This window comes from Ochlerotatus camptorhynchus, unplaced genomic scaffold (genome assembly GCF_037179485.1).
Source record: "Ochlerotatus camptorhynchus isolate MF236.1 unplaced genomic scaffold, CSIRO-AGI_Acam_v1.1 ptg000053l, whole genome shotgun sequence".
NCBI classification, from domain to species: domain Eukaryota; kingdom Metazoa; phylum Arthropoda; class Insecta; order Diptera; family Culicidae; genus Ochlerotatus; species Ochlerotatus camptorhynchus.
The window spans coordinates 361,650-383,170 of record NW_027040543.1 but is presented as its reverse complement, the minus strand read 5'-3'; the positions used below and the strand labels follow the sequence as shown (position 1 = coordinate 383,170).

Below are 21,521 nucleotides of genomic sequence, written 5' to 3'. Positions count from 1 at the left end.
TTGAATGCGCCAAGTACATCAATTTAATTTAAGACGCTGTAAATTGCCTTAATTGTCGATATAGATTAGGTATTTATATCGTCAGATACCGACGGCCATTATCTAAAACAGTTTTAAATGAATCAAGAGTGGTCCCTAAATATATTAAGCTACATTTATATTATATTTCAATGAAATTTAAACACGTAGTTTTATTTATTTTTAGCACAAACTACCCGCGGATCTTGTTATACGTAGTGTGTAAGCAAAAAGTGGAAATCAGTTGTTTTTCGATAAAGTTTGAACCAACAATAGAATGAGTGAACACGAAGATCTAGAAGACGGAGAGATTGAAGATGATGAAGAAGAAGAAGTCATAGCAAAACCAGTGGTGATCATAGAAACCGTTCCTTCCATTTCCGATCCACAACCGAATGATGAAGATTGGGACAAGGAGGACAAGGCACAAGAAATTAGTGAAAAGGTGCAGAATGTAAAGAACATTAACGATACCAAGGCACGACTTATTAATGAACTCGCGCCACCCAAAGCACCCAAAAGAAGCAAGCCCGCTCCGGTAGTCGGTATGTTCCGAACAGATATGTAGTCTGCATACTCGCACATGTTGACCATTTTTTTTTTGTGATTACCTTTCTTTCAGATGATTGGGCAACGAGTGTGGAAACTGCCATTGCCAATGCACTCAAGAAAGACGGTGTTCAACCTCCGATGCCCTCAATCAGCCACCGTCACGATGATAACGACGACGATAGGCCATCAAAGCGGAAGCGGCGGGAGAAGCAAAAGGTTTGTGGGAATGAAAATTAGGGACGTGTTTTGGAGTTCATACCTTTTTTGCTTTTAGAAAAAATCTGGTACTGAAAAACCGGAAGAATTGGAAGAGATTGATTTGGAGTATGAAATGATGAACGTCCGAGGTGGCAGTCCAAGACCAACACTGGGCGCAGGTGGTAGTAGCCAACCAGATCGAAGTGATTCCGAAGACAGTTACTCATCTGACGATTCCCGTGATCGAGAGCGGGAACGTGACCGGGAACGGCGGGATCGTGACCGGGAGCGAGACCGAGAGTATAACCGCCGGAAGCGCAAGAATCGACAACGTAATAGAGCGAATCGTGACAACAGGAAACGCAAACGGGACGATTCGGATGTAAGTTTTTGGTTGTTGGTAGATTGTTGTTTTAATTGGAAATAAGACTTCCTTTTTTATTTAATAGGATGAAAAGCATCACCGTAACAGCGGTCCACGCAAGATGGAACTGTGCAAATTTTATCTGATGGATTGCTGCGCAAAGCGTGAGAAATGTCTATACATGCACTCAGATTTTCCTTGCAAGTATTACTATTTGGGTTTAAAGTGCAAGGAAAAGGAAAAGTGCCTGTTTAGCCATGGTGAACCACTCTCGGATGAGTTGAGGGCTATTTTGATGAAGCATCTGGAGACTGCTCCTCAAGAAATTCTCGGTGATTTTCCCCGTATCGGGCGAGAAAGTGCAGCCAATATGGTAAATGCAACCCACCGTAAGCTGATGGAAAAATACGGAATGACTAACAAAACTGGACCTGAAGGTGAAGCTGCAGACGGTAAGATTCCTTCATTGTTGGATATGGTAGGACAGGGTGGTAAGAATCGCCGATCAAGGTGGTGCGATAAGTCATCTGGTTCAACAGCTGGTGGTAAACCAACAGGAAATGCCAATGCTGGTGAAGAATTTTTAAGTTTGAAGTATTTGTCTGGAGTTATATCGCAGGATCAAATCGATAATCTCGAGCGAATGGGTATTCACGATCTGAATCAGATCATGACGCTTACTGTGGCACAGTTGAATGAACTTGGATTAAGTGTGACCCAAATTCACGAACTGCAGTTGAATGCGCTAAATATGCAGAAATTGCGGGAAAACATAGCAAAGCAAAACTTGCAAGCGGATGACCCAGAATATGGACCGGAATTCGGTGAGTCAACATCAGCAGTATCGTTGGGAAGTAGTAAGGACTTGGACATGCGAGTAACTCCTTCTCATACATCGCTGCCGACCAAAGAAACGTCTAATATTCCTGCGTTAGGAGGGCAGGATGTGGACATGAGATTCCTTCCAATGATCAACACTGGTCGACATGAAGCAACTGGAGGTGACAATTCCAACAGTCAGGAGGATAGCCTGGAAATCGTATCCACATCTCTAACCAGTCTCATCAAAACGCCTACAGTTGATTACTCCCAGTATCTCAAGGATTCCAACCTGAACGACGATGACGATATGGATAATACCGAGAACGCTGGCAATCTTTTAATAGCCAACGACGATGACGATGATGATGATGATGATGACGAAGAAAACAATCTCAAGATCAGTATCGAAGACGAGGAACAGTATGATAATGGCAAATATAGCAGCAGCAAGGATCAAGAGAACGCAAATAGCACAGCTCGTGCACTGCAGCCGGCAGTGTTTGATACAAAGCTTGTGAGTCGACCATTAACCACCCAAAAGATTGACTACACGAAACCATTCGGAATGTATAGGGCAGCAGATGATGAACCCGAAAAGCCTAGTGATTCTTGTATACTCGATCGTTATGGAAATGATTCCGAGCCCACGGTTAAAAAGAAACCAGACTTATTAAGTCGAAAGTCAATGTACAGTAATGTCAACATACCAGAAAACACCGGTGACAGTTCACCATCATCGCATAAGCAGACGGATTCCCCTGCCAGCACTCCAACCGTGGGATGGACACCAACGGGGGGCAGTACGGCTACTGCCACTGTTGGCAAACCGGTGCCCTCGTCGAATAAACCTGCACGACCATCGATTTATGATGATCCTTATGGCAGTGACGATAGTGGTGATAGTGATTCTAAATCCAAAGCCTCTCTGTACGCGGATAGGGATAAAGATATGAGACTGAACTTCCTTTCCTTGGATGCTAAGATGGGAGAAGATGGAAATACCGACGTTGATCTTCGGCTACCTTTCAAACCTATCATGACCAACTATATACCGGCAACGGAAATTGATGCCTCCATTACCTCTCATGTTCCAATCGTCTATAAGGTAATTATTTGATTCTCTACAAGCATACCACAGTTTACCACGTGCTCTTATAATTACAGGTTCACGAAGTTGACGTTCCTAAGCCAAACTATAAAGATATTCGACGGAATACGCCCAGGCCAGAACGAACCAAGGATCCTCGACTCAGGCGGATATTTGGAATGTACACTGAAGGCGACAGCGAGAATAATTCCAAATCGGATTTTTTACTAACTGGTTTAAGGTCCCCTAAATCAGTATCATCCTCGTTGGCAACGGTTCCCGTTGCACCCCGTGTAGATCCTCGAACGAAGCGCATTCAAGAGAGTAAAATTCAAAGTCCTGGTCATGACAGCAGTGGCAGCAGTGGTACAAACAATCCCAACATAAACCCTATTCAACTTGACGTACAAACCATCCTGCAGCGTTCGATCTGGTACACGGATCTCAGCTCAAAACACAAGATCATGGTCAACCAGCAGCTGGCAATACTAACAACGGAAATGAAAAAGTACCACAACTCCGACAAATCCACCGATAAGTTGGCAGATTTTATGCATCAGTTGGCTAACAACCAGATGCTGCAGTTTATCCTGACCAACTTGAACGTATATGTCGACGATTCGGTATCATTTTGTGAAGTACCTTTGGTACCTTCTCAGCCCCCGCCACTAATGTCGGTACCACCTCCCAACCTAGGAATGCCCCCTATGGGTCATATTCCTCCAGTGAATATTCCTCCACCCATACAAAAACCACCGTCGTTGTTCGATCTACCCAGGTTCAATTGTCCGCCAGAAGTTCGACCTGGATTGTTGGGCGTAGCACCCAATATGCCCTTTGAGCAATTCCTAGCGATGGGACAAATCAACAAAAACAACAACCCGCCACCCCTGTTGGATGAATGGGTCGATGACTACAATGATGGAGGCGGAGCTGGATTTGTTCCTAATTTTGAGAGAAACAACCCGAACAATTTCGGAAACATGCGAGGCAACGCTATGCGGAATAACAACCGACAAGGAGGGGGTAACTTTAGAAATAATGAACGTTGGAACAACTCCGGAGGTGGTAACAATCCTAATCGTCGGAATAATAACAATCATCGTCGGATGGACAAAAAGAAATAATTCTTACTCTAGTAAGCAGTTGTGTTTGGTAAATCCCAGTTTTTTGTGGATTTTTTTTTGTACTGTGGAGACAACAGGAAAACTTGAACTTGGAAGGCACTTAACAATACCGGTTGTATTATTAGTGTCGCCTGCCCTTGTTGGCATGCGTTTATCTTCCCTAGTGGTAGCTTTGAATTCTCCGCAATTAGTGAGATTGCAAGCAAGCTGCCGACGAGCTTCCATTCCTGACTCCTTTTTTTAAAATTTGTGTTGTTTATTTTACTAAAGGGCTACTTTGTAAATATAGATGTTCTTTGTTGATAGGACATGAGTAGGGCTCACCACTAAACTGATAGTTTACCGTACGGAAAGGAATATTACTCAAACTTCGAACGTAAAAGCAAATGAATAAAATTTATTATGAAATCTTAGCGTAAGACAATTTAATCCCAATGAGTATTTATAGTTCGCCGCTTTAATTTTTCTTCGGCTTTTTACTTATACAAGGTTTGACTGAAAAATTAATTTAATTGGAAAAATTGCAATTTCAAGCAGCAAAACAGTGCTTCAAACCACTACGAAATTAGTTGGCAATATTGATGAAGCCGAATGGAGAAATATACTAATAAGGATACTATTACGTTTTCAGTCAACATGTAACAATAAGAAGTATTGTAATTAGTAGCAAAATGAAGAGATTATTCTTAAAGTCAAAGATCCAAAAGTTTACACGCAATATGTACTTTGTCTGTTTCATTTACTATTATTACAACCACCATTCAACCAATGTTCACATCTTCACCCTAATTCTGATCGCTTGACCGTCCGTGTTGATCACATGGCTGCGAGTCTTACTTATTGCACGTAAACTTATTTTAAGCCTAGGCAAAACCTACACGACTAATGACACGTGTAAAGTTTTCTTCATACCTTTTCAGCAAAAATATGCTCAACAACTAAGTTCGTGTAGATGACATGCTATGCATTTGATGCCAGAGATGCAAAATGAAAAATGAATGCTTTTTCTTTCAGGTGAAAACTTGCAGATGTAACGGGTAGGTATCTCGTCGCGGCATGATTCCAGTTTGAATCATTCACCCTTAAGTATCCTTTACGGTAGCCAAACGAGCCAAACACGAGTAGGACAAAAATCATACTTGGGAGTCATGGAAAGTTATATGTGTGCCAAACAGTCCTTTTCCTACGTTTGGTTTTTTTGGTCACGATTAACGTCACCTCAAGGACCATTAAAAAACATAAGTCACATAAGGACACTCACAAAATATTTGAGATAACGAGGTGTTCTTCAGGATTTAATCTGATTTATCTATGACTGAATCGCATTAAATTCGACTACTTGTGACTGGTATTATCGATTAGTACTGAAGTATAGGGTGGAGCACTACTTCAACATATGGGACCTATTCCCGTCATATGCGTCGAAAATAATGAAAACAGCTACATCCAACATTCATGCATCACATTTTTTGCTCAGATCTACGAATGCTGTACAAATATTGTACGGGGCTGTTTGGGAGACATATGTAAGGGAGTATGCCGAAATGGAGCCGCACCCTATACCTACACTGAAAAAAGTGTTCACATAGTTTCTATTGCACGGATAGAAATCAAGTTATACCTTTGGCAAATTTCTATTGCTGATTATTCTTAAAATGTATAAGTCAACGCCTTGCAAAAAAGTTAAAGAAGATCATGAGTCAAATGAAATGTATAAATGGCCACACATAGTGGTAAGAGGGGCATAGTGAGCATCCCGTGCACCAGCTTGGACTTCCGGCCGTTCGGAACAAATTGGTTGGTGGTAGGATCAACATCATAATGATATTGAACCTACTACCAGTTGATTTGTTTCATGCAGCTGGAGATCCAGAGCCAAACTGCGGGTTGCTCACTATACCCCACCTGTTCACTATGCCCCTCCTCCCCCTACCGTGTATACATTCTTATGTCCTATGTGTTTTGTCTTATGGAATGTATAAGGCTGATGTTTAGGCAAAAATGTATGAGTGAAACACATGAATAAAATAATTAATTTTCGTTTCATGTAGGAATAGGGTTAACTACCCCATTTTCGGCCTATTAAGTACAACCCGCATTTAGTCTTTCTTAATCTAGCGCAGTTTAGCACCAAACGGAATTTTATTATTACTGATGGCTTCCAAATTTATTTACCTTTCTGTACGTACCGTAAGATTTGATAAAGAGGAACCAATCGTTGAGATATTGCCAAAAGTCTAACACTGCTTCTTGACGCCAAACTCGGCCTACGGACTCTAAACTCCTCGGCCTAACGCATTGAAACGCAAATGAATTCACTAAAAATTGATTCGGTCGGAGCGCTTCTTTTGTTTTTGTGAATTATAGGTGCAAACCTTCACATCACGCGTTCTCATTGATTTCGTTCGGTAGCACCAAATAATTTCATGATTTAAGAGTTAACAAGTCAATTATGAGTTTGGTACGATACTTTACTGCCGGTGGACGCATAATTGTCCCATGTTCTATGGAGTTTCATATACACATGGGACAATTATGCTTCCAGCGGCAGTTTAGTTAATAACTAAACTCATAAACTTGTTAACTATGAAATCATGAAATTATTTTGTTTTCTGCACGATAGGCCCAAAATGGGCGATTAGGCCGAAGTAGTTCTCTACCCTATCACATATTATAATAAATTATATGTGAATAATCATTGGACACATAAGGTTCATATGATTTCATTATTCCAATTATGGAATCAAATGAAAGTTATGTGAAATTCACATGGATATTTTCCACTGGTTATGTGATTTATTTTATGAGTGAGTTTCATTTCTAATAATAAAACTACAGCCAAATAGTGAAAAACTAAACAAATGTTAAATTGTGCCGCTCAGAATCCCATGAAACTACAGTCTAATTTTTCAAAATTACGTGTTTCAATAACCCATAGCACGAGAACGACTCATCTAATAAAAATGACGCCTGAGACAAAGTTTTAGGAAAATAGAATGGTTTTCCGTAAATAAATACACACTGAAAAAAATCAAAAATTAAACAAACTTCAATAACACAAAAGTGCCTTTTTTAAATGTTCAAACTTACGTTTATGTTCTACGATATTATTCCATTTTGAAGTGTCCGTTGTGTCCATTTCAGAAACGTTGGCATTTTTGATAAGCTAGAAATTCTTTAAAATGTACTTTTAAACGGTTTTTTTTCATTTTTGGACGAAAATTTGTGATATTTTTTTTTTAAATGCAATCCAGTTTCCTACAACTCTGTTTCAGACATTATTTTTATTAGTTGAGACGTTTTCGTGCTATGAATTATAGAAAAATATCAGATATGCCATTTTGAAAAATATAGGCGTTTTTATGCTGGCTACGAAAAGAAGGCGGTGTGTCAGGTCATTGGTAGTGCCCGTTTGTTTGAATAGCTAAAATTGTATTTAAGTGGCGGTTAATTAGAATTTGTATAACTAGTACCCCTACATAGGTGCCCAATGACGCTACGTACCTGTATAAGGGTACCGTACCTGTTAAATTTTAAGTGATCGCAATTTAATTGCTATTTTAGTTATTTTAACTAACGGGTCGGTATTTTTTTTCTGAAAAGTCTTGAAACCTATACCACAGGCAAACAGACATAACGCTCGCAAATTGTTCGTCGAACAAGCATTTAACGGTGAATTTAAAAGTATCGTATCGTCAATTCCCTTGCGTTTGACGTTTACACATTACCGCCATCTGTTCAGCGTAATGCACAGTGTACTCAACAGATGACGGTAATGTTTTACCGATGATGTTATACAGTGAGAAATATTCAATGTGTTATGTCTGTTTGTATGTGCCTAGATCATCCATTTTTGAAGCATAAACAACGTTTGATGCTTGATAAATCTAATGAGATAATTTCGTACTCACGAATATAAAACCACTAGCGGCGCCGGTGGTGTAGTGGTAAGCGTGATTACCTCTCACCCCAGCAGGCCTGGGTTCAATCCCAGTCGATGCCGCCGGGATGTTCTGAGGCATAACATCTCTGATCACGACAAGCCGTTGGTCCCCGGTTCATGAGTTGATGGGTTGATATGTAGGGTCCAGGTGTGGGAGCTGCCTCCCTGGCGTCGGTACCATTGGTGCTCAGCACGGAAAACAAGATCGATGGAAAACAAAACGAGGAAAAAAAAATATAAAACCAGAATAATGAATTTGCAATTTACCATACACCTGGCTAGTGTTAACAGCGTTTTGTGACCAGGTGCCGCTAGTGAGAAGAAGTTCGAGGATTATATTTTGCATGACACTCGTTCTGCTAAGAGACTAAGAAACCCATGTGCCATACACGTTAAATGCGATAGTAGAAAACGGTAGCGCAGATCCTATACTGAGATTCCATGAATTTCAATAAATAAGTAAACACACAACATTATGGTGTGGTTTGTTTTGATTTCACCGACAGCTGGGACATGTGATTTTTGAACATTGACCCATGAAATGCGAATGAAATTCACATGATATCATGGTGACTGCCAATTAATCTTATTGTCGAGCAGTTTTGGGACGACATTCTACCAGCGATTTTACGGAAATGAAAGAATCAATTTCAGATTTTTCAAGCATTTTACAAATAAGACTCTATTTTCTCGAGGTTGTAGAAAAAAAAATATTGAAATATTGTTCCACGTTAAAGTTCGAGTGGTAGGAAACGTCATTTTAAACTGCTCGAATGATGTGATCCATGTCCATGTCAAAATTCATATTTGAAAACACATGAATGGAACGTGTGGATTTTTTTGAGTGAAGGAAAGGATGCTGGGTTATTTATTAAACTAAATCAATGAATTTGTTGTCGTGAGTGATGTGATCAATGATTACGATTTAGAACACAAATTAATATAAAAAAGGGTTGAGCTTGAAATTAAACTCGCGACCTTCTACTTGAAAAGCGGAAACGGTAACCACTACTCTACTGATTTCGTCTTGTAGTAAGGCTGAACCAGTGTTGTGGAATAATGAATCTAATGCGTCGTTTATAAAGCATTTACAAAGCATGCAATTAAAACATGGACGCATAGTGGTATAAGAGCTATTTTGCTGATTGTATTCACCTTTATACAGTAATTCAATGAAATCTAATCTAAATCTAAGGATTTTATTAAATCAATTGGAAACAGTCGAAAGCGTCAATGTATGTGCAAATTACACTTACTCTGTTTGTTATTAGATCAAACTTCTGGTTCTGAATCAGGATAACAGTCAACGTTGATAAAGCTTTTAATAAGTAAATTAATCATTTCAGAGCGAATAGCGGAATAAAGGCGCATCAATCGATCTCAATGAGCTTTTTTCAGCATATAATTCGACATCCTGTTTTATTCATTCATAGGGGAAATGTATCTAATGTTGGCCTATGGATCTAAGATTGGGCCCATCGCTAGATGAACGCGTTATTGGGACGTTACTAATGGATATTTTTGGTTGCTATTGAAAATTTAGTCGATTGCTGAATTTATGTATGGGCCCAAATTAGGGACACTTAGGCCGACATTACCTGCATTTCCCCTATATGCTTATTTGTGACTTTGAATTGTTTGTTGGGTATACCTATAGGTAGCTATAGTTGTGAGTGATTGTGAAAAGCATTACTCAACCTTTTCCCGGTTATCCAATAATCGCTACACAGTTTTCGCTTTTTTTGGTGGTATACTCCGTGTTTAGTGCAGCGCTGCCCAACGTGCGGCCCGTGTAAACAGTTACAGCATTTGGTTATTTTTGACAGTTCAGAGAGTCTGCGATTTATGGAGTTTTGAGCAAAAGCAAAAACTACTGGGTGGATTACTGAAAACCCAGCTGTTTAAAAACCCAGTAAAATTTTACCGACTTCGGTAGTTTAAACACTGTGATTTTCACGTCCGGTTGTGTCATAGAGGTAACTCAAAGACCAGAAGGTCCCGAAGAAACGTGCTCAACTTTTTGGCTCAGCTCTGGTACTCTCTTCGGTCCCAAGCTAATCGATTCACCCCTCGAAATATAGGAAAATCCACTAACCTCTCATTTTATCTGTCAAACTTTCATAGCGAATCAAAACAAACATAGTGCAGTACTAGAATTTCGACTAGAATGGGGTACGTTAATCGTTTGCTTGGGACGTATAGGCTAGTCAAGTAGTGAGCCAATTTAAAATCGTTAGTTTCATATTGATTGTTGGTTGTATTGGTGCGATATGTAAGAGATGGTTGGTGAAAATCCGAGGCAAATACATACCTAAGAGGAAGAGATGACAATTGGCTTCTTACTCTTTAATTTCTCTCTCTATCTCTATCTTACGCACATCAAATCAGCCAATCACGAGCTGGTTCACGTTTGACAGAAAAGTGGTTCATTTTTGCCCCCGTATTGTCACCTCTTCTCTTACATACATACCAAATCGCTGTCAAACTCAATTTGACAGATCTAATTTCGTACATTTTTTAGGTTAAGTCAGAGGAAAATAATAAACAACTTCACACGGCGATGTACCCGCTAGTGTGCGTGCGTTAAACATCACTAATCTCTATAGAGCTTTTTGACGTTTAATCCGCGCACACTACTGCACCATTTAAATCGAACGAGTGCGAGCAAGAGGGAAACAGACTAGTGGGAAAACAAACAGTGCATTCATCAATGTGTGCTAGATAGAGAAAGGCAATTAAACGTCAGAAAGGTCTATAAACCTACACGCTATTTCAAAACTACCCAAATTTGGGTAGAATCCACCTAGTTCAGTCAAAACTGAACCTACCTAAAAATAGGTAAACTGTGTTGGTAGTGATAAGTTGACAAATGAACAACATTGACATGAATCTGATCGACGTTGTTCATTTGTAAACTTGTCACTCCCAACACAGTTTACCCATTTTTGGGTAGGTTCAGTTTTGACCGATTTAGGTGGATTCTACCCTAATTTTGAGTTTTGAAATAGCGTGTATACTATCTACTCATAAAGGGTTCACTGTGTACCAGCACGCAGCCACATATAAGCGGTGTTTACAATGGTGGTGTAAATATATTCACCCGCGATATCATGATGTCTTGCACATCAGATGTTTTTGACAATTTTTGCACATGGGTATTCGCATCAATCTTAAATACATGAGGTATCCAAGGCTGATGTCGAGAGGAGGCTACCAGCACAGAACAGAAGAGGAAGTGCATAAAAATCGGTGAATCGAAAAGTTGTACATTTTTCTGCTCTATTGTATACAAACGATGCGTTGTGGTAGCGTTCCACGCGGCCTTTCTATGTGTACTCACAATATCATAGCATGCTGCCTGTCTTAATTGCAGGCACAATAGGCCTTCTATCGCAAGGTGCGCTAGTGTTCGTCAATGAAAAGTGGAGCCACTTTCTGATCCGAAGTTCCACTTCTGTTCTGTGCTACCAGTCAGTTTCTGTTCTGTTCTGGCTCTAATGGTCGAGTGTGGGTCTCCGTTTGTCTTTCGTAAAAATAATTGAAATTGGTGTTATCGATATAACAGTGAGCTTAGTTGTTTTCTATTGATCGCTATCCAGCATCGTGGGATTGACCCATTTCAGTAGTCACGGTAAGTAACCAAAACATTTCAGAACACGACCAAGTATAATTTATTTATTCTAAGATCCTGTTGCTTGTATCCCAGGTTGTACATATTTTCAGGTCAAGGAAAATGCAGTCCAATAATTGCAAAACAATACAAATGTTCTCTTACTCCTTCAGTGTCCTTAGTCCATGCCTATTTTCCATTGTCAAGCCCATATTTCATTTGTAGAACAGGCGATCACCATAATACCAGAAAAGCGAATTCTATGTTTTTATCCGGAAACTTGCATTTAATGAACCACTTCGTCAAGCAGTTTGCCAGCGATTTTACAAAACTGGGCCAACAAATTACTATCAAACGCACCACTTCTGTCTGCTTTGCTCGTAGTACTAGAAGAAGAAAAATAATCTGAAAATATGTTTATTTCGACTGCTCAAATTAAATAGTTAGTTGCAGAAGGCCAGTTTTTGTTTGCAGGAAGCATAATGCGTGAAGATAGCCTGATTACGATCAAAGCATTAAATTTATAATTTTTGAAGGAGGAGAGCACTACTGGAAACCTCGGAAATGGGACAAATAACTCGGACAAACGATCAAACACGCGAAATATCGGAGAATAGGAATACAACTGTTATTTTCGTCTTTCGGTTACAGAATGTGTAGGCTAAGTGAAGAGTAGTATGAAAACGTCACCAACAACAAAATACAAGATGATTCAATATACATAGGTGACTTCATCTCTGTCGTCTGGATGTAGAGGTAGAACACTAGTGGTCATTCTACTCCCACACTCCTCCTGAATGACCACCGACTTCGCCAAAGCCGATAGTCCAATCCGTTCGATGAACTTGTTGAGCATAAGCCGACCCAACGGCTTCGTCAAAGCAATCATTTCACATGAAGGACAATACACCAATACGATTATATTCCGTTCACACAAGTCACGAATGAAGTGTTTCTTTGTGTCGATGTGCTTCACTCCTCCACTCGATCGTTCGACCTTCGCAAAGCAGATGGACCCTTGATTATCCTCAAAAATGGTAATCGCATCAGCTTGAGGTACACCGAGATCATTCAGCAGTTTGATCCAGATTGTCTTCTGACACGCCACGGTGAGTGCGTTATACTCCACCTCCAACGAAGAGAGAGCGACCGACCGAATCCTGTCCTTTGCTTATCGAGCATATCGGTCCAAATCCGTAGAAAAATATTACACCAGTAGTAGACCGCCTGGTTCTCCGATCCCAATCCGAGTCAGAAAATCCGATCAACTTCCATTCCTGTCCCGGTTCGAATGTCAGCTTCTGATCTTTCGTCGCGTTCAAATACTGCACGACACGTTTAGCCACAAACCAGTCACTTTGATTTGGTTCGGCTACCTTTCGTCCAAGCAATCCCACGCAGACAGAAATATCTGGCCTAGCATTGACAGCCAAATACAAAAGAGCTCCCACAAGGCTACGGTACGATGTCTGATCCGGAAATTGCTTATTGTCATTGTTCACAGACAGGTTCCCCGGAACCCGGTGGTTAACGCATGAACAATTCGACAGTGAGCATGCATAAGGGCGAATACGCGATGATCGATTCTCTTCGTCGATTTTTTCTTTTGTTAATAACTCGCTAGATTTAACGTTTCTCGGAGCGTTTGCTGTTGCTTTTGATAGCCAATACAACCTGTTACTACTCTGCATTGAACAAATTCTTGAAAATTGTTTCGCTTAGCTGTAGCAATGCAAAGAGAAAATCGATGAAGAGAATCGATCATCGCGTATTCGCCCTTATGAATGCTCACTGTCGAATTCTTCTTCCACTGTGCCATTCAAATACGCAGTTTTTACGTCGTACTGTTTCAGCACTAACCCCTTCTTGCCCACAACAGCCAGCAACGCACGCAACGTAGTAATACGCGTCACCGGGGCAAAAACATCCGTATATAGTCAACACCAAACATTTGCGAGTAGCATTGGGCAGGGGATAAAACGGTTGACGTTTTTTACTACACTCGCTTCGTTGTCGTGCGCGACAGCCTGTTTGTATTCGTACTTTCATGCTCTACCATCGTCTCTTACACATCACAAACGATAGAACAACATTCGAGCAAAAAGAAAATTATCAAATAACTATCATACGACATGTGTGATTTCATTCTAATTTCTCAGTTTGGTGTAAATTAAACTATTTCTGATCAGAAATGTTATTATTAGGACATCGTTGCTTGCTATTTTCAGAATTCACACAAGCAAAACATCAGCAGCTCTTATTATGAGAAAAACTAAAATTCATACATTAGCGACGGTCTTCGGCGACAGTGTCGTATGACAGAGCCTGTCATATGACATTTTAGTTTGGTACTGTAATTTGATAACTTGTTTTGTAAGCGTCGGAAGCAAAGGCAGTCGATTATTACAGAAAATGTGTCTACTACGTTGACCGCTTACAAGACTGGCCCTGGGCAACAATCCTCGCTTTATGTTTCACCACCTTTCCGTTTTCATCGCGCTTGAGTTCAAACACCCACTTCGCACTTATCACTTTCTTTCCAGGTGGCAATCTCACAAGCTCCCACGTTTCTTTTTGTTCGTGAGCCTTGAGTTCATCGCTCATCGCATTTCTCCACTCTGGCAAGGCCATTGTCTCCCGATAGTCTTCAGATTCTTCGTCGTGAGACCACAAAATCGTCATATCTTCTTGGAAGAACACCTCGCGTAGAGCGCGGTGCTCTTCTCTGCATCTGTTGTCCGGATTCGTGAATACTTTCATCATTGAAACAAAAAAAAAATTACTCTCGTCATCAGCGTCCTCGTAAATTGTTTCTTCTTCTACTTCCTCTTCAGGCTCTTCAACCGCCTCTTCCCTTTGGTTCGGGACCAGGATTACTACCCGAATAAATCACAACCATACGATTACCATATTGAAAATGGTTTATCTTCCTGTGAAAACCATAATGAAAATGGTTCAGTCAACTTCAATCGAACCATACCTAGATAAAGTTTTGACCATATTGATTAAAGTTTTTGAAAACTCAACCATACGAACAATGGGTTGCTAAGAACGTTCACCATACGAAATCTAACTTTTTCCCATACATTTTTTGCAAAGGAACTGTAGCCTAACCACATCAGAAAAGGTTCTAGTTGGATATGTGAATCCTATTCCCATTATCGTTCGAATAAGGTAGTACGGTTTAGAACCAACCATTGTTGATAACTTCAAGATATACTATGTGCGGGTAGAAATTACGATACTTATTGATGATATAATACTGTTGTACCATATGCTGAATACAGCAGATATGGGTTGTTCTTTAATTTTAATGTGATTGGCAAGACTTCATTTTGTGGATACCTCCCTTGCTCTCGGTATTATTTTTTATTGCATTCAAAGTGTTATAACACACCATCGACTGGAAATGCTCTCGCAACGTGGGGCTTACGGTAGTGATTAAACGTCGCTAGAACTATTTCACAGCCGCAGACAGTAATGAGCAAAGGCATACTTCAAATCTCCGCGTACATCGTTCGTGTTAGGCAAAAGGTGTGCGTTTGACTTTGTACTGTCGCATTAATGGCCCGTCATACTGCCGTACTCTATCCACCTACCGTCTTTTAAAGATCATTCTCTAGCTAATAAATTATCACACTAAAGCTTCATATTCGATAGCATTTCCAACCAATTCTGATTTTTTATTGATTTAAAGATAAATGGAATAAACAAATGTTTACACACTGCAAAACAAATCTCCATTCTATTTCTAGTTGATAAATATGCACCGGTAAAATGAACCCGCTTCGATTTCCTTTTTTCAAAATTCCCTTCGCATGTAGACCGCTGTTAGCCATCATGGTTGGGATTGTCAAAAACCCTAAATATGTTTGTGGAAAATACATGCACTTTTAAGGAATACTTTATACTGTAAGCTGATATTACTTACGTTATTATTTTTTCTCGACGTTAAAACCGATTAAAACAGGTTTTTCATTTGGAGTAAGGGTTTAAAAATGCAATAACTCTGAAAAATCCTCCCCTTGGCTAGTTTTTGCACCTTGATGCTGGTGGGCGGGCTTAATTTCATGCTTTTTAGTGGAGGGTTGGAGACGGTAGGTTTATGGTCGGCGTTGCTGGCTCATGCCGCGATAGAATGGCGCCATAGGCAGGCAATGGGGATTACTAAGCTTCCCCTCTCTGATAAACCACTGCATGAAAGAACCAAAGATCTAGTCTAGCAGTGATAGTATCACACTTGTTACTCCTTTGATTGAGAGCCGCGTCGTAGTACGCTTACGTATAGGCACTGACGTTGGGTGTGATACTGGCGGGTTTAGCCGTAAATCACTCTTATTTTATTTATTTTTACGCAGATAGATTTATTTGGGTTTGCAAGGGAATTATGTATACTACATATTGAAATATTTCCGAAAGTGCCCAACGGTGCTCCTTCTATTTGCGTGACAAGCTTTCATTGTTGTTTTCATTGAGGTATTACTCAGGAAACAATGTTAAACATCATTTTTGTACATGGTATTGTAACTAATCTTATATGTGCTTCATGTTGATTTGGGATAAGTGTTTGAACTATGGCTCGAGATTCCCACTGTGGCGTGCTTCTATTGTGACATACCCATACGTATTTTTGTAGTGCGACATAGTGGAAGCGTGTGAGCATAGTTGGAGCATATACCCTATATAATTTAAAAATCAGTTAGGAAACTAACTTCAAAATGAAGCATTTTAGTCACATGAAGGTGTTACCTGTGTTGAACTACGATATAATAAATAGGTATAGGTCAAAATTAAAAGTACTTGAAACACGTTTAGTTTTAGATTATAAGCACAAGTGCACTTAATAAAGCATGGGTTATGGTTGATTAGGTGAATTAGAGCTTTTAATGATTTATTAAATTAGACTAATGAGATATCATAATCATTAAAAAAAAAACTTACATAAGAAACTTCAGAAAGTCTAATGACATTAAGTAGATTAACAAAAGAATTAGGATGCGGGGGGGGGGGGTCCGCTTAGGGAGGCAACTAACCTTTAAAGTTGTAGAATAAATCTTCTTATTTAGTATTGAACTTTAATAAGAAAACGCAAGCAGACCAATAGCATTAAGCAGATTAACAAGGAGAGGAATAGTTGAGGAAATAAGTAAAAGTAGAGGTATGTGACAATTAATAGCTTTTAAACTTTTGGAGGTATTGTATTCCCCTGAGTTTGTTGTACTCGATTACTATATTATTCTCTCAATACGCGAAATCTCTTATAAATGCGGTTTAAGCATTTGAGTTAACTTATTTCTTAGTGTTCAAGTACTTACATTTGTAAACAGCAGTCAATGTTAATCTATGAACTAAACCCTACGTAAAATCGATCTTTCCTTATGTGGTATTGATGTACGTTTAACTTTTCGCGGCTGTCGGAATCAACGCGCCTACGTCTACGGAGCTCACGCAGAAGTGATTAGCAATGCGGTAGAGCTCACCAAAAGTTTTTTTGAGCTTCTGTAGTATAGAATTTGTTCGGTACGGTCGCAAAATCTTGAAATGATTAATACGTGCGGTAAAATAACTAAATTGAAACAAAGCTCAACAGTAAAATAAGTAGAATATTTAAGGAAACCAAAATTAATCAACTCGCACGGCTTTCGGAATTCGCACGGTTTTCGTAACTTACATAATTTAGATATTTCGTTCGAAACGGATTAACTTATTCAGTCGGTTTACTACGCGGATGTATCTACGCGCACACGTCACAGCATTTTTTCTATAACTATCTTGAAACAATACATACGGAATCCAGTGTTCAAGCGGCCAACATAGGCTAAAGGGTGATACGGTCAAAATTTGGTCAAGGGAAAACGCGTGTAAATCGGTGAAATCGTTTATTTAAAAAATCAAATTAAATTTCTTTTTCAAGTTCAATTAGTATAAAATACAGGAAAAATATTCAGTTAGGCTTCCGCTTTTCCAAATCCGAATTGCCGGGCCTTACGCTTGACCCCTGCCATCAGATTTTGTACAGCCACCTTGTCCACCTTCTTCGCCGCAGAAAGCCAGTTTGCCTTGAACTGCTGCTCGCCCTTAGCAGTTTTTTTGGTCTTCTTTAGGTTCCGCTTGACAATAGCCCAGTATTTCTCAATTGGGCGGAGCTCTGGCGTGTTGGGAGGGTTCTTGTCCTTGGGAACCACCTGCACGTTGTTGGCGGCGTACCACTCCATGGCCTTTTTACCGTAATGGCAAGATGCCAAATCCGGCCAAAACAGTACGGAACAACCGTGTTTCTTCAGGAAAGGCAGCAGACGTTTATTCAAACACTCTTTCACGTAAATTTCTTGGTTGACAGTCCCGGAAGCTATGAAAATGCTGCTTTTCAAGCCACAGGTACAGATGGCTTGCCAAACCAGATATTTCTTTGCGAACTTTGACAGTTTCATGTGCTTGAAAACATCTGCTACCTTTCCCCTTCCTTTTGCCGTATAAAACTCCTGTCCCGGAAGCTGCTTGTAGTCGGCTTTGACGTAGGTTTCGTCGTCCATTACCACGCAGTCAAACTTCGTCAGCATCGTCGTGTACAGCCTCCGGGATCGCGCTTTGGCCGTCGTATTTTGTTTATCATCGCGATTTGGAGTCACTACCTTCTTGTAAGTCGATAGTCCGGCTCGTTTTTTGGCTCGATGCACGGTTGTAGACGATACACCCAGCTTATTTGCGGCATCTCGGAGAGAGAGGTTAGGGTTTCGCTTGAAACTACCGGCAACTCTCTTTGTCGTCTCAGCGGCTTCCGGTTTTCGATTTCCCCCCGATCCAGACTTCCTGGCTGTCGACAAACGTTCCCCAAACACTTTAATTACATTTGTAACGGTTGATTTGGCAACTTTTAGCGATTTTGCCAACTTTGCGTGCGAGTAGCTCGGATTTTCGCGATGCGCGAGCAAAATTTTGATACGCTGCTCTTCTTGCTTGGACGGCATATTGACAACTGAAGAGTGAATTCCAAAATCAAAATAGGAGCAACATTCTACACACACACACCTTCAAAATGAGGGGTGTTCAGGTTTTTTAAATGCAAAATTGAAAGAAATACGTCAAGTTGATATTGACCAAATTTTGACCGTATCACCCTTTAGTCCTTCTGCTGTATTGTCAAAGATAGAAGCAAAATTGATTCAAATGGGTCAAGTCTTGAAAACTGAGCTGTCACGCAGCTCCAGCTTGATACCCAATAAAAAAAATGCAATAACTCTGAAAAATCACGACCGCCGTTCCAAACAAAAGCGTTTTCTTCTATTTGCGCCAAATGTGAAAACATAAAGCAACCATAAGCGAAACACGAAATCGTACAAGTTGTTTACAACTTTTATTCGTAATGTTTTGTAATAGTTTAATATAGTCTCGAATAGTTGATCAACCGTAACAAAATGTAGCTAGAACATACACAGTTCGAAAAAGTAGTGTAAATTTCTGTTTAGTATGATGCACATAAATGGAGCGTCACATATCATATAAGTTTACATTATATATCATGTAAAGTTTTGAGACATTTAATGCAATGTAGCAAATATTGTATACAAAAGCCCATTGTTGTAAACAAAATTGTTTACAAGTTGCTCGGTAGCGTTACTATTAAAATTCAGAATTTTTATCTGTGTACCAGAAACTGTAACAGTAGAAAGTAGTGTTTCTTTTATGTTTATTACATTCAGTAAACCATATCAAAACTATTTTGTATAACGTTAAAGTAGCTAGTAAGGTGTCAGTGAAGTTTTAACTGTTCAAGAAATGGTTATTTTCTATGCGGGAACAAAATACAAGATGATTTAATATACATAGGTGACTTCGTTTTATCTCTGTCGTCTGGATGTAAGGGTAAGAAACTAGTGGTCATTCTACTCCCGCAATTTGCAATTTATTTCTAACAAACACGAACCTGCCAATTAGACAACTATACATCAGGCCAAGAAATAAACATTCAACACTCATAAAATAAATCACAACCAGTGGGAAATATCCATGTGAATTTCACCTAACTTTTATGTGATCCCATAATTGGAAATTGCACCACTAAATCACATGAACGTTATGTGTCCAATTAAATCTATAAGCTTACTCACATAGAATTTCTTATGTTATGTGATATTCAGATAAAAATCAGTATTTTTTTATTGGAAAAATATTATATGCGTTCCTAATAGAAACTATGAGAAAACTTTTTTCGGTGTAAGTTGAGCTGAAGGCTATTGTTGATAGTGTTATCCTAAGAGAAAAGTAGACAATACGGGAGCGAAAACGAACCACTTTTCTGTCAAACGCGAACCAGCTCGTGATTGGCCGATTTGAAGTGCGTAATATAGAGATAGAGATAAAGATAAAAGAGTAAGAAGCCAGTTGTCGCCTCTTCCTCTAGGTGTTATCTAGAGAGGTTCTAGTATAAGACTGGCTGGTTTTGAGCCAAACGACCTCTCAAAGCCAGAGCCATCAAGCAGCGTCTATCTTGATTGCATTGGCAGTGTTGCTAGAAACCACCCAGGCATAGGTTGCCAAGGCAGATTGTTTTGAATCTGCTCCTCTCTTATACCATAGAAGTAACTCGAAGACCAGAAGGTCTCGAAGAAACGAGCTCAACTTTTTGGCTCAGCTCTGGTACTGTCTTCGGGCCCAAGCTAATCGTTACCTCTATGGTAGTACAAAAAGTTTGCTTTCCCCATAATTCCCATACAAACTGTAAGTGGTTTGTGCACAGCCATTTTTAAACTAAATAAGTTCAATTTGTTGGAGACTAATTAGGGCCCATGAAAAATGATGTTGAAAGCAAATTTTCTTACCTTTAATTTGGTGTTAAAATAATTGATATTGCTTCAATTGTAGTCGGAGATATTTGTATTTTAAACAAACTTTTTTCAGTGAAATTTCATGTTTAGCTGCATCTTGAAAACTCTTCTACTGAGATTTTTCTGGCTACATTTTTGGATTCAACACACGATTTTACATGGGGAATGACCATCAGCGTACAAAGTTCAAATATGCTGTAAACTAGTGTTATTTAATGGATACATCAATTGTTCATGAAAAACCAGCTCCACGTTCCATTAAAAACTCTAGAATTAAATCGGAATTAATTGGATTCTTTTAAAACTTTGGATTTAAATCAAGAAAAATATAATCATTTTGGCCTCCTTTGAACCATAGTGCACTGTGGAGCAAAAATTTCAAATGTTGCATCACTCTAGTAACCACCCGAAAAAAAATAACAACAAAAATACATTAAAAAACAATGTAACAACAAGACGAAAATTATTGTCCTAACAATGATTTATATTGTTACGTCTACAATAAATTTACCTTGATTTATGTTGTACTAAACAGTAAATTTCATGGTAAATGGAAAATTTACAATAAAAAAGGGGGGTTGTTAAGTATCTTAACAATGAAATTTTCGAGATTTCCTCATATAATTTTTTTTTTCAATAACATTATATATTATTGTTATTTTACTGTTGGTTGGAAAATTTATTGATTAAAAAAAATAACAGTGTACTTTAGAGTGTATGTGTTGGCTTGACAGATCTACTTTATCGACTTTAAAGAGAAATTGAAAAAAATAAAACATCGCCCCGGGAAGGGAAGGGGGGGTGGTATCGTCTTTTACGGGTGTCCTTTTTTTTTACTGGTTATGGATTGAGATTCGATCCGGAACTTGTGAGAAATGCAGGCCTACTCCCCTGCGATCGATCTCCCTAGGTCACGTCTCCTTGGTGGTTGAGCGTCGTTGATTAGTTAATGCATTCGACTGGAGAGAATCGCCC

General features: G+C 39.4%; 2 protein-coding genes across 2 annotated transcripts in view; both read left to right on the top strand.

The window, feature by feature from the left end:
* The first annotated feature begins 295 nt into the window (after positions 1–295).
* On the top strand, positions 296–4,886 carry LOC135717240 (protein suppressor of sable-like). The gene is made up of 5 exons (XM_065239225.1): positions 296–563; positions 641–786; positions 845–1,150; positions 1,218–3,059; positions 3,119–4,886. The coding sequence occupies exons 1-5, from the start codon at positions 296–298 to the stop codon at positions 4,166–4,168; spliced, it is 3,612 nt and encodes a 1,203-aa protein (XP_065095297.1). The 3' UTR covers positions 4,169–4,886.
* Positions 4,887–11,643: 6,757 nt separating this feature from the next.
* LOC135717235 (nardilysin-like) overlaps positions 11,644–21,521 on the top strand; it is a 46,080-nt gene continuing 36,202 nt past the window's right edge. Inside the window, exon 1 of the mRNA XM_065239221.1 lies at positions 11,644–11,742. The gene's annotated coding sequence lies outside the window, so the exon portion shown is untranslated. The remainder of the gene's footprint in view (positions 11,743–21,521) is intronic.